Raw genomic sequence first — 14,575 nt, forward strand, 5'->3', positions numbered from 1 at the left:
GTCTTCATCCCTGCCTTTGTTGGTGCCTTGCTGCCTTTCCTGGCGTGACACGATCAGTGGAACAGGGTGAAACCATTGAAAGGAATGTGTAGGGTGTCACCTGTGTCCTTGTGTGCATTCACGAAAATAAACAAAATGAGGGCCCACTTGTACCAACATTGCTCCAAGGTGCGAGTGATCAAATACTCTGTAGACCACTTCACCCCTTTTAAAGTTAACTTGGAAGTTGATTTCAATTTTGTGAAACTAAAAAAATGAACAACTAATACGGTCTGTAGAGACCATGTCCAAGTACTGGCCTCCCAATCAAACATTAATATTTGAAAAGTGCTCTGCTTGAATTTAATTTTGTTCAACATGCAGCACAGTGGGCAATGGGTTTAACTGGGTTTTTTGGCAGAATCTTTAATTTGCTACAGGCAACTAGGGGAAAGACATTTTTTCACCATTCTTCAGTTATCAGAATGCATTGGAAACACTAGCTGTGCCATATAGCTGTTTGACATATGACTGTAATTCCCCCCATCCCCTTGTGTCATGGCTATAGCCCAAACTGTAATAAAATGCAGACGACTCAGCAGCAGCAGGTGTAGCGAGCTGGTTCAGCCTGCCGTGAGTGGGTTTGTTCTCACTTTGTTCTAGTGAAGCATATATTTTCACTCTTGAGAAGCTTTTGGTGCTTTTGTGACAAATCAACACAAGTGGTTTGGATGTGGGGGATACTTTGTTCTCTCAGACAAATTCAAAGTTCCAGCAAAATGTTTTGACAAAATTTAACATCAGATTGAGGAGCATGCTTTGTAATTGAAAAAACAGAATCTGCTGTCATCTGTATCTCTTAAGGTTTATTGAAGATGTTTATTAAAAAGGCATTTAACACACTTGATGTCCTCTTTAGTAATTAAGAATTCAAAAAAAGTCCAACTGCAGTCTCTGGGAATAAGGCACAGGCCTTCAGGTGCTTTGAGCGGCAGATCATTTTTATTTAGGATTGGTGCGGGTGTACCTATGGCGACAAACCACAGCCCTGAGGTGCAGGATCTCCCTGAGCTCACAAGCTCAGCAATAACTTCAAACTGTGATGCGGCATTTGTAAGCTCAACGCAGGATCATAGCCCAGGGCCGTGTTGAATTCTCGGAGGAAGTAATGATGAGAAACGAGGACACATGATCAGAGATGATCGAAAACAAAAACATCCATCCCAGAAGTCTGAGGAGAAACCTTTGATCTACAGTATGTGTCATTGATTTCATCATCCTTATTGAAAGTTTGATATTGGTTTTAATACTGAACTGACGCCAGTAACAAAGTGCGAGACGAATTGTATTTTTTTGGTAAGTTGGAGGGCTCTCCTGTACCTGGTTTGTGCAAAGGCAAAAAGACAAGCAAAGTTTGAATGATTCAGTGTGTTATCTGGAGGTGACGATTAAGTTTGAATGTGCAGGTGAACAGTGTGCAAGGAACACAGTGTTTCAGGGTGAAGACATGTGAGAGAGCTGAGTCACACCACCTCTGGCACTGCTTGTTCTGGCTGACGTGCTTATTTTTTAGGGTAAAATCTTCAGGATGTCACTACGTTGAATAAACTCTTCACTTAACTGAATGTTAGCGTTCTTCTCACATTATTCTTCTCTTGTATGTTTCTTCTTTGTTTTGTTTTTTTGGTGCAGTCAGAACAGTTTTGGCCAGATTCTTACTCTCAATAAAAGTTATCTTGTTAAGTAATATTCAAACATTTGGTCATTGTAGGCTTGCAGATCTCTTAATACAGTCAATGTGCTGCCTCTGATAAGTTATGTGAGACTGAGTTCAAAGGAAAGATGAAGCCGTCTCTGGCATTTTAAAGGTAACCCACCCCCTCCGTGCAGCACTGTGTGGAAGCAATAACGCAAACAGGATACTGGCATAAAGTACTTTTGTACAAGTCTCTTCTTCCCTCTCTGCATGCTGCAGGAGCAGAACAGACATGGTAATGAGGTCATTAATAAAGGATGTGGATCCATTTTTAATGATCCACTGGCCCCTTTAGTTTGAAACAGATTTTCGTGTCTGTGGTTGAGTTTTGCGTTCAGAATCCGTGTTTTGCTTTGAGAGGGACTCGCAAATGTGCTGTTTTTCCTGCATGCGCAAGCAAAGTGCTGCATAAGACCTGCACACCTGACTGTGTGTGTGAGTGAGCGATAAGAGAGATGCAGGATCAGTCTTCTCTGTCTATATTTGGAAGATAATACTGAAGTAGGGATGTGGAGTGAGGGAAATTTGGTTTGGAGCCAGGCATTGACAAGACAAACAGTAGTTCACAGAGAAGAGAAGAAAAAGTAACGGTGGAGGTGTACAGCAAATCAAAATCTAGTCCACAGTGGTGCATGCTGGCAGGTTGAAGTTGTATGATCATTCATGCATTCATGTCACCTTTGTCTGAGGTCTGTTATCATGTTTTACTGACCGACTGTTTTTATGATGCGGCTTTTATTTTATTGTTGTTTCTCAACTATTTTTCTTTTCTTACTCTTCTAAAGCACTTTGTGACTTTGTTCTGTGAAAGGTGCTATATTGAATTATCTATATTGAACATCTTGTCCACCAAACCTAGTCTACCTTTCTCTGCAACTGCTCAACAAATTCATGAATGATTTCGTCAATATATTTCAGTTTTACTCTCTATGTTCTGGGTTTACCAAGCTCCCATCTAATATGGATGCCGTTGCCGCTTCTAGGCCACATTGAGAGCAGAGCATATTCAACAGCAGTCTGAGAACTTCCCAAATTTGTTTTAGAGTCTTCTGTGTAGGACAGATTTTTTCAGTCTCATCTGCTTGTGTATCTGGTCCCTTTCCCAACATATATGCTTGTCAACTCTATCATAGAGGCGGGAGATTGGATTAAAAAGAGGGAATTAAAGAGAAAAAGGAAACCCTATCCTGAAACTACAAGCAGCAGCAGCCACAGTACTATGTTAGAACTGGCTATACACGCACTTGCACACATGCACACACAGTCATCTCTATTCTCACTTCTGTCAGGGGAGAGAGTCTGTCTTCTCTCTGCAGCAGGCTTCTCCTTCTCATCGCTCCCTCTCTCCCTCTCCCTCTCGCTCTCTTGCTTTGTTCATGCTGTGTTTGCTGTGCTCTCTTTCTGAAGCAGCGCCACACTGGTGCACTAATGAGCAGGCGGAGAGCAACCCAGCACAGATCTCCCATCAGCTCAGGAGCAGCAACAACTCTTAACAGCATCTGAGGCAACGGGACACAAGACTGATCTGCAGTCAGCAGGGAGGCAGCTGCAAAAAGCAAACGACAGCCATGGGAAAGGCATAGGGGAGGTCGTGAGGTGGCTCCAAAGGTAAATTAGCAGACAGTTTATAGAGCAAGAGGAGCGGATTGCTCCAGTGCAACAGCTGACCTTCCCTATACCCCGGAGGCTGATCCTCAGTGCACTTTTCTATTTCTGAAGACAAAGGACCTTTCCCCTCCCGAAGGAGTTCAGCCATGGAGGAGACGCTCACCTGCAGCCGCAGCCCTTTCTCCCAGGTGTTTGGGCGTCAGGGCCAGCTCATGCAAGCCAGTGAGTGTTAACAGCCACCTAAAGTCTGCAAAATATGAAAGTTTTATTTACCTTGCTTGAACCGATTAAGTTTAACTTGACTGCATGTAGAGTTTCATTAATGAGTGCTCCCACTGTTCTTTTTGCATTTGATGCTAAACCCAGATTCAGAGCAGCCATCACAGAGAGTCTTTAAAGTAGACTGTTCTGATAATGACACATTGTAAGTCAAGCAATAATGGTGAGCAAAATTAAAGTGTTTAGTGAGGCAACAGTTGTGTGTCCCAGTTTTATCCAAAACAGGTAGAAAATACATTTTCTTTATACCACTTTTTGGTATTTCAGCAGATTCAGATGTGATTCTGAAAGATTTCAGTTCTCTCCATTTCTCTTATCTCCGTTCTCACTGTGCAAAAGACACAATTGAAATTTCATACTAATTCATGCTGCCTGGCTTTCTCAAATGCACAGGTTTTATATTTTCGCTTAGAAAAATCACATAATACATGGTGGCACAGAGTGAGGTAAACATCCGTAACTGAATCATTTCTAGTGTCATCCAGGTTGACATAGCAATGTGTTAATGCTGATGGACTGTGATGCTCCTTTCATGTAGGAGAGAGATGGTAGGTGTGAATATGTGTGCAATGTGTCTCTTGTGCGTAGTTATGTGTGTGCAAGTGGGTGTGGGAGAGTGGAGCCCAGCTTTCATGCATATGATTACAAACCTTTGATCTCTGGCTGACCAAACGTGCCACTGGTCTAAAAAGGGGGAGAAAAAAAAAAAAAACAGTCCAGCGGACTCAAATATATTCTTATCTAATACCACTAAATAGTGGTCAGTACACTGCAATAAATGTCTTGATGAAGTTTTTAATGTTGGATGTTTGTTGATTATATAGGAGTGCATATTGTTTGTCCACCTGGTAGACAAAATTACATACGCTGCGAGAATTAGCGTATTTTAATTGACTAATTCACATTTAACTCTCAAGTTAAACAAGTGCTTCTGCATTAAATGCTGCACCAGCCCTACAAATTAATTTTTGTAGCGTTCATCTTTGCAAATATGTGTGAGCCTGCTGAGTGAATTGGCAAAATGAAAAATAGATGATGTTTGCTCATAATTATGCTTATGTACTTTATGGGAATTCGTTTTTAATCAATATTTGAAGGGATTCTCCGCAGTATGGGTGCCAGACACCCACAGCCCCTATTCAAACTCTGCTTCTGTGGGTGCATGTATGCATTATTTGTATAATGTGACTTGTGTCGGTGTGGTGAATTGTGTGCTTGAGCTTTGAGGCCCTGTGGCTTTTCTTCACAGGATCAAACATCACAGTGTGACAAAATCTGCCTCGGGTCTTCTGTTACAAGGTGTCGCATAATTCCTAAAACAGAAAATGGCACCTTTTGGAAACGGCTGACCTGATGCAAAGCTTAGTGACTTGTGTTTTTTTCTCACAGGTTTGCTGCAGATTTATGTGCTACATGCTTGTATCTGCTTGGTCCACTCTGGTACAGAAATGTTATTTTTTCTTCTTTTAGTTGCCACATGAGGCGGGACCGTGAGCATTTTTTGTGTTGACTTGAGCTGCACAATGGCTGATTTTATTTTCTCATTCATCAATAAATAATGGTTTGCTTTTAGGCTGCTGTTTTGCAGAGGAAAGCGATAGAGTAGAAGACCTTTCCCTGGCCTTCCTCGGCATTCGTTAAGTGACGTGTTGTACAAGATAAACTTTTTTTGGATTGTTTCTTTCCTAGAACTGCTTCTCTGTGATTAGTTCTGCTTGTGGGTTTAGGGTTGCAGTTTGTTAGTTTGTTTGTTGGAGTCTTCAGTTGTAATCAGAACAACTTCGATTGGATGGGTTTCCTGACTTGAATGATTTGAAATGCTTCCTCACTTTACATCCAGGCAGATTGGAGAGCGCAGCACGCAGTGTAACACCGGGGAAAATCAACAGAAAACACATCACTGTTTAAACGTTTGGAGGCACGTCAAGCTTCTTTGTGCAATTTGTTTTTGGACTGAAGTACACTCACACTGAATATTCACTCCTTGTTGCACATTTATTTTACATGTGCCCAAGGGGTGTTATTATTCTGCTTCTCTGTTGCTTTCCCCTGTTCAAACTAAACTTAAAGGCATTTTGAAGTCAAGCTGTGGAGCTCATTCAGAGTGACTCCCCTCCAGTGCCTACTCATCTACTCATCATCAGTCACAGAGAGCACTGGGTGAATTAAACCTACAGGTAAATGCCACTCTCCGGTTGTGAAAATGACATTATCATTGCATGTGTTGCGGTGAATACAGTCAGTCTTGCACTCCCCAAGTTATCTATGCTCTTTGAAGCTTGTGCTGCATGTCTGCGATTTCGGATGTGCAGGAGAAGGAAGGGAAGAGGAGCTGGAAGAAAAAGAGGAGGGAGGGGAGGGGATGGGGCAAGAAAGTGAGCAAGCTGCAATTTGTGTGAATAAGAGATGGGTGTTTTTTTATTTCTATTTTTAGTAACAACCTTACATAGTGTTACACAGCTGCTGGAAGACTAATCCACAGTAGCGCTAGCTGGCAATATCTGAACAGTAATTATAGAGGGATTTTTTTGTTATCTTTGGCTGTCACCCATCATTGGATCAGACGTCCCTCAGCTATATGCAAAGGCCTGCTTGAATTGCAGAGAGAAAATCCATTACATGAGTGTTGCACATGCCCCAAGACTTGAATATTAACAACCTTCTGGTGGTATCCTGGCAGAATAAACACTGACAAAAAAAAATAAAAATCTTCTCATGAATCACATTCACGTGGCAGTGCCAGGTGCATAATCCTGCTACAATTCTCTCGCTCCCCACTCGAGGTGTGATTTGTTCTGTGTTCAGTGTTGTGATGCGTTGTCAAAAATCCCTGATTCCCGTTTGTCAGGGGGGAGCGTGACAACTTAGTTCCCTGGCTTTGAAATAGTCAAAGTATTCAGGGAAAGCTAATTTCTTATGTCTATGAGTTTGCAAGGCTAGTTCGTTCACGGGAGAGCATTGTTTTTACCAATCATCCAATGTGCATAATTGTGCTATCACTTACAGCTCCACATTTTTTGCTCCTGTAATGGAAATAAAAATATCTTGTTCCTCTTGAGGATCAAAGACAATTCCCGACATGGTTTTAAAAGCCAACGTATACAAGAATTTATGACTTAAACTATTTGAAACATACCTATAGGCTGTCAAAAGGATTGCGGATCAATAGTATTACTTCACCACAACCCTGAGACTTATTAGCACTCAAAACTCGCCTCCTGGCTGTTACTCAATTTGAGCGAAAGCTTCCTGTTTTCTGTCTGCTTTTATCTCTTGGGCCAAATTCCGGATATAACTCTGAAATTATGATGAATTGATTGTCACTGATAGAGGTAGACAATAACTTAATGCCACTTTAATCATGGCTGTATTTCCTATAAAACCCCAACGAGTTTATGACTTTCAGAGACAACATAAACACTGGAGGAGCGTACATATTTTCAGATTAGCAAAGTTGGAGACGGTTTCCTTTCTTACCTATCACTTTACCCTTGAATATACCCCTAATACCTCAATAAACCGTTGGTAAATCCCTGCTCAGGAGAGGGGAACGTGATTTGAAGTTTTAATACGTGACCACTGCAGGTGTAGAACATATTTTGGTCCTCTTTGAAGTGATTAATTCCTCTCCTTCTTCCACTTGTGCTATGGTTCCAACGCACTCACAGATTCCTCACACCTCCTTACCCGTTGGGCTTTCCTGCAGTAAGAGATTAGCTTCATGCTCCTGGTGTTGCTAATCATGTAGAAGGAGTCACGTTGCAAGAGGTTTGCCGGTACAGTCGTTGTGTGGACATGGTAACATATAATTTTTTTTCACATGGTGAGTCACAGATATGGGCTGTTTTTCAAGAGTTTAAAAATGTTATTCAGTTTGCTCATAAGGGAAACTGTTGATTGGTGAAAATGCCACACTAACTGTGACTCTACAAGATCTGTGCATTGATACTATTCACACTCCATCTGCTCTCGTTTCGATGTGCATTAAATGTAACTTAATTGAAGAAATTAAGCCACGGGAGATACATTATCACTCAGCCAGGTTTCAAATTATCTCACACAATCTCAATCTCAGTCAGATAGGGGAAAATACACACTGTGCAGTACTTTGGCGTACACATTGCTGCATTCGTTTAGGGTTACTTCACTTAGCTGGTAGTTTTTGGTATGTTGGGGTAATATGGTGTTTTTAGTTTTCAGTTCTATGGGAAGGATTAGGTTGTAGAATTTAAGGGATACACAGACTGTAGTGGCCCTGTATGTTGTGGTGATTATCACTCACCCTATTAGCAGCAAACAAATTTATCCTGTAGTACCCTACTTATTTGACCTTGAACAGTACTGTATTGAGGTTTGGATATTATCGAGAAATATTTTATACTTACTCATTTCCATAGAACGATAGTATTATTTGTTAATATTTCATCTCTATGAAAAGTGTTTTAAAATCAAAGTGCACAGTCTGCAAAGAGCATAATGCTCACCAACATACATTAAGTTAGTTAGGAAATGGTGTTTTCACAGTAGCTTCGCTGCAGTACTTTGTCTTATTGCAGCATAACAGAGACAATATTATTGCGTCTATAATGCAGATTCAGGAGGCAATTTAGTGGATCTCTGACTTGGAAAAATCAGGATTAACAGTAAATGTTGGATCCCCGTCATGACTAAATAACAAAACCAGAGGTCTGTTTCATGAGAAAAGAGATTATAATTATGTAACATGCCCTGATGTACTTAATGTCTAGACCTGTTATTGACAGGTCAGTCACAGATGAATGCAGATCATCCGTCTGCACCAGTGGACCTTCTCTTCCTCACATGAGTTAGAAACTATTGCCATCTGCGAAGCTAAATTCCAGCAGGGCATCAGAATCACATGTGAAATATAGTTCTTGCCACTCTGTTCCCCCGAGAAATGTATGTGTGTAGTTGATGGGTGCTCATTTTTATAGCATACACCTTCCAAGTTTATTATTCAAAACTCCTCACAGAGGAAAACTGCTGCCAAGGCAGTCATTTGAGTTTAAGCAGTGGACCATGGGACACCTGGCACACTCTGAAAAATTTACAATGCACACCCTCCAACCTGTGCCTGTGCTTAGAATAGGACATCTCCAACTTCCATTAACCTTCAGATGAATGAGCATGCTGCCAGAGGAGCCTGATTGAAAACAGAATTAAAGGGTCAGCAGGCTATGTCTCCGCATCTCCTCCGCCTCATCCTACTAGTCCTCTCGTCTACCTTCTACCGAACCACCTTTTCAATATAAACTCTGTGTTAGCACATTCTGTCACATGCAGGGCTCATTCTCAATACAGATTATGTGTGTTCAAAATTGTTGTGCTGTTTTTCTGTGTCATTTTTCTCAGGTGTATTTACATGAGCTTTAGGACCGGAGAGCCACTTTAAAAACACTTCAGCCTACTGATTTCACCTACAGTGCAATGAAAGTCATCAAAAGATAACATGTTTGATAGATGTGGTACTGCATAATGTGTGGATATTCTGTGCTGTGTCAAAACCATAACATACCTTCAGGGACATTACAGTAGATGGTATCTGTGGTCTGGAACTTCACACAGCTGTCCCAATTCATGCAAAATTTGTTTTTACTTTTCTCTGCTTGCTGCTCCACTCAATAGGCTTCCATCGATTTTGATGTGTCCATTAATTTTTAGCAGCAAACCAATGAATACATCTTATTTTGAAGCTGTTTGAATTTGGGAGGATTGATAAATGTGTAATGTTTATTAGAGGAACATTTTACCTTCATTATTCTTAATATTTTGAGACATGGATTTTTGATTTCCATGAGCTGTAAGCCGTAATCATCAAGATTAAAACAAAAAAAAACACGCCTGAAATATTTCACTTTATATGTAATGAATCTAGAATATACGTAAGGTTTACTTTTCCTCATGATATTCTAATTTTATGAAATGCACCTGTATGTCTAAGGGTAGACTATGTATATTTATTGCTGATTTTTAGGTAAATTGCAGTAGTAGGCTATTGATCAGAATCAGCTTTATTGGTTAGTTAAGTTATTTAACACTGTTTTCAATCAAATCATATATTTGTCAAATAGGCCTACATCAAATAAAGGCCATGATTTAAAAAAAAATATTATATTTAATTCAAGCTTGCTTCAGATCCTAAAATGTCCACTGTTCAGGAGGAGCCCATGGAAGCTTCAAACATCCTCCTTTTACAGCCGCCGCCACAAGGCGACGCTGTTACGCACACACATTAACACCCGACACATTTCAGACGGTGGGCTAACCAAAACCCCTCTCCTAAACGTGTGCAAATGGCTTGTTAATGCGTCAGTATCGGTTGTGTTAACGCCAAACAAGCTCAAACTCAAAAGCAGCAAGTGAAGACACAGGCAACTACAACAATAACACAAGCAGAGAGAAAAATTACCTCCACTTGGACGCTAGCTAGCGTTAGCCATGCTAGCAGCAGAAATCAAATAAGTTACATCCACTCCAGCTACAACAAGTTCAGTTAGTGAGCGCCCATTGTCCTTTTTGGGATATGTGGCTGACAGAATGAACTAATTTGACCAAGAGGAGTGTTTATAGCAGTTAATCTTACAACAGATGTGCTCAACGGCCTGGAGTGTATTATAGTTATGTTAGGTGACAGAAGATAGCAAAGAACAAACAGCTTCTCAAGGTAAGACAGGTTGCTCTACTTCCATCTGTTTACACTAATCTTAATGTTTATTGGTTGGTTTAATTAACAGTGCAATACTTTAAGTAAGTAACTGCTAATTGTTAATTGAATGAGTGCCAGTTAATGATATTCAGCCCAAATAGAGGTGGCAGACTGATGAATTTAGCTGGAGAACATGTTCTTATGATTGACACAAACTATAAGGGATTGTGTGTTTAGAGCCTTTGAGGTTCCCCTCATTTTCTGATTGAATCCTGTATTGACGCATACAGGTGCATATGAGTGAAGCTTTGCCCATATAGGCCTATATAAATTGCAGCCCTGTATTTTTGCTCTAGAGGTCAGATATTTATGCTTTTGTTGGCAAACCGCATAACTTTCATACAGGATTTGTGGGTCTCCCCTGTGTGCATCCCTCTATGTGCTTATTCTGTGGTCGATGGAAACATCACGTATTATATCCGACACTGCAGAGATGAAGGGGACAGCAGAGCAGCTGGAGTCTGTGTGTATGTTTGACATTGTCTATGTGCTTGGAAGCAGACTTTCCACAAGTTTAAATTGCTGGAAAAAGGTGAAACACTTCCCATTTCCTACTATTTCATGATGAAGCACTTCTAGATAATTTAATTCAAAAAGTGAAACTTTAACTTTTATATTTTAGCTTCATTAAATATATATTGGAAAATTCTTTTTTTGTTTTAATCTTGATGATTACAGCTTACCGCTCATGGAGATCAAAAATCCATCTCTTTATTAGAATAAAGAATATATAACACAGAAATGTTGACCTGAGAAGAGCCTTTAATCTCTCAGTCTGGTTAAATACACACAACCACAATCATGGGGAAGACTTCTGACTTGACAGTTGTCCAGAAGACACACACTGACACCCTCCACGGAGAGGGTAAGCCACAGAACATTACTGCTGAAAGGACTGGCTGTTTGCAGAGTGCTAAATCAAAGCATGTTCATGGAAAGTTGACTGGAAGGTTAAAATGTGGTAGGAAAAGGTACACAAGCAACAGGGATGACCGCAGCCTTGAGAGGATTGTCAAGCAAAGCCGATTTGAGAACTTGGGGGAGCTTCACAAAGGAGTGTACTGACGCTGGAGTAAACCACCAGCCAACTCACCTGACCTGAACCCATTTGAGAATCGTTGGGGTATTATCAAGAGGAAAATGATAGACACCAAACCCAACAATACAGACGAGCTGAAGGCCGCAATCAAAGCAACCCAGGCCTCTATTACACCTCAGCAGTGCCACAGACTGAGTGCCTCCATGCCACTCTGCATTGATGCAGTAATTTGTGCAAAAGGAGCCCTGAGTGCATTAATTAACCAAAAAAAGGCCCCAAATATTTCACTTTAGATGTAATGAATCTAGAATATACGTAAGTGTTACTTTTTAACTTAAATTACGGGAAAACAATAACTTCTTCACGATATTCTAATTTTCTGAAATGCACCTGTATGTCTAAGGGTAGACTATGGATATTTAAGGCAAGCACCTTATTTTATTTTATTGTATTAATATACTATACTATTGTAAGGACTTATGATATTAAGCAGGTCTACATCTTCTTAAGAAATAAATTAATAAGTATTAAGTAATATTATTATAAACCCAACGGGCTACTTTAAATGAGATTACTCAGCTCCTCTTAACAGATATCAGTGTATTTGATCACTGATATCTGTTAAAAGGAGCCATGTGAAAGCCAATCTGTTCTCTAAAAGATTATGGATTATTTTATAATATAAATGTAATTTAAGCAGTGATTGCAGGCAAGTCATCCTTTTGTCCAGTTTTTCTGAGGATCATTTAAAATTTTGGCTTTTTCTTAATTGCACATTTCAAATTATTCTGTTCTTCAAGCGACTGACTGAATATGTTATTGCTGCAATACACCCTAGTTACAGTTTGCTGCTGATAGAAGCGGCACTCACATTGCCACACACTCCCCGCCTGTAACTGCACAGGCGCCACCAACAGAATCCAACATAAACAGTCCACACTGAAACTCAGTGCACCGTAGTGATTCGACTTTTGTCAGCATAAGTGGGCAACTGGTGTAGAAACTACCAGCCGGCTCTCCGGTGGTTCTGTGATTATCATATCAGCTAGCAGTGATGCATAGCAGCACCACAACAGGCCAGCCTCAAGCTGACAGGGCTGGACGTTAGCCAATAGCCAGGCTCAACCACTACCCCTCTCCTCCTCAGCCATGGACTGTGACCCATACAACATGGCGGGATCCCAGCTGTTTTGTTTTACGATATGTACCTCATTTTCTGCTTTTTGTTTTACTTCTTTCTTATGGCAAATATGGCTAAAAAGTACCTGTGGGTCTTTTCATGGGAGACATTTTGATTTGTTACAGCTGGAAACACACACACACACACACACACACACACACACACACACACAGGTGTAGAGCTAATAACATGCAATGCAGATGTTAATTGTAATAATTAGACCTCTTGTGTTCCTGTAATGGCCAAATGTCTACCCCTTAAAAGGATTTCTTGTCCAGTTTTACAGCTTCTTGTTCTCTCAAATCGCCCCTCCTTTGGGGACAGATGTACTATAATTAAGCAAATACAATCTATACTTCTGATTCTAAGGTAAAAAAATAGAAGTTACACAGTTGATGTAGACTGGCAGTTTTTCCTGAATGTTCAAGGGTGAAGTCTGTGTCACGTCAGATTTTCCCATTGCGCTTACAATAGAATTATGGGATTCAGATTTTTATTTGTGAAAGTGTCTGTTTAACTCTATTTGAGGGATCAAGGGGAGTCATGGCATGTTTTTGGACAAATAATTTCTCTTCTGGCTCATCTGCAAGGCAACTGTAATCCTCACTAATCACTGAAAGTTGATTGTCTTTGCAGCTGTGATTGTTTCACAGCGTGTTCCGTATTCTGCGGTATTCAGATGACACGTGTTTTCTTTCCCATGTTGTTTTTTTATCTGCAGCGGCAGGTGGCTGATGCGTCAGCAGCTGCGTGCGATTTTTTTTTTCTCCTGCCAATCATGTCAATCCTATGCTCTAATCCTTCACTTTCCTGCTTCTAAATCCTCACTTCAGGTGTCTGTGCTCTCCAATCTAGACAATCCATCTCCGCCAAGCTTTCCTCTGTGAGACGAGAGATCGCTGATGAGTGATAAAAGCTTAGACTTTAATCCCAAACACATACAGGATTATAGAAGAAGTGTTGCACATTTGAAGTAAAGCAATAGCGCCTGCTGTGACTTTGAGAACAGGAGTTGAGTACTTTTGTAGTTCACTTAAATATCCAACCAAATAAATTTAGATGATAACCAGTAACAGAACATATAACCACAGCTAGCAGACTTATACATTACACTACTTTCCTTCTCAGATGTTTTTGGTGTGTATAAAAGATTTCAGCTATAAAACAATGAATTTTATGAAATTTCCAAGAGCTAACCGATTTGCAGAGCACAGTGTTTTGAGTCTGTAATCCAGCCTTTTGTTTGTCTTGGTTTGGACACCGTCACCTAACGGATAATAATAGCTGTCCCTCACACCCTTATGGTACCAACGCTGAAAACAGAGGGCTCCGCCTTTGTAATGTCTCTCTTAAAAAAACAGCATTAAACTTCAGTCACAAATTGAAATGCCTCAACTCAAACATTATGCTAAAATATTTAATTGGCTGCAGTAGATAAAGAAACAACCACACTGCAACCCTTGGCTTATATCAGTGTGTTGGAAAATTAATGATGAAAGCCAGATGAAGGCAAGTGGCTGAAATGATTTGCCTCCTGCTGTGCATTAAACAAGCATAACATACAATATTTGGAAGTGCGGGAAGTTGTCTCTCTCTCTTTTTTATTTGGTCCTCAATGTCACCTAGAAATTTCCCACACTTACTTTAGCTTGATGAAAACAACGGGAGAGAAAGGAGCTATCCAACTCCATACAGTAGATGTCAGCACAAGTAACCTTATTAACATAAGAGAAGAAACCCCTCTGATTGCTTTTATTGCATGTGAGCAACTAGTAAATAGTAACGCAGTGCCTCACAGAGAGTACAAAAGAGGCTAATGAAAGAATGAAGATGCTGAGTATAATGACTACAAGCAGTTCTTATTTTCTCAGATGTGTTGCTGCTCTCTCATCGATTAATGAGAACAGCTTTATGGATGGAGAAATTATGCTCTCATTAAATAATAAACATTAATTAAAAGCTGAATACTCAATCAGGGCTAATTGAATATTTTTTATCAGTAGGTTA

General features: G+C 40.3%; 1 protein-coding gene across 6 annotated transcripts in view; it reads left to right on the forward strand.

The window, feature by feature from the left end:
* The first annotated feature begins 3,187 nt into the window (after positions 1-3,187).
* Positions 3,188-14,575, forward strand: part of LOC119905641 (kazrin-like) — a 193,883-nt gene continuing 182,495 nt past the window's right edge. Inside the window, exon 1 of one of the 6 annotated variants that reach the window (XM_038722868.1) lies at positions 3,188-3,565. In XM_038722868.1, the coding sequence (XP_038578796.1) occupies positions 3,490-3,565 (76 nt within the window). In that variant the 5' untranslated portion in view covers positions 3,188-3,489. Of the gene's footprint in view, positions 3,566-9,965; positions 10,308-14,575 lie in introns of those variants that run through there. The other 5 variants (XM_038722865.1, XM_038722862.1, XM_038722861.1 and 2 more) reach the window with 5 other exon arrangements.

Source organism: Micropterus salmoides, unplaced genomic scaffold, assembly GCF_014851395.1.
Source record: "Micropterus salmoides isolate LMB-PRFRI ecotype aquatic unplaced genomic scaffold, ASM1485139v1 Ms_hic_scaffold_16, whole genome shotgun sequence".
Lineage (NCBI taxonomy): Eukaryota > Metazoa > Chordata > Actinopteri > Centrarchiformes > Centrarchidae > Micropterus > Micropterus salmoides.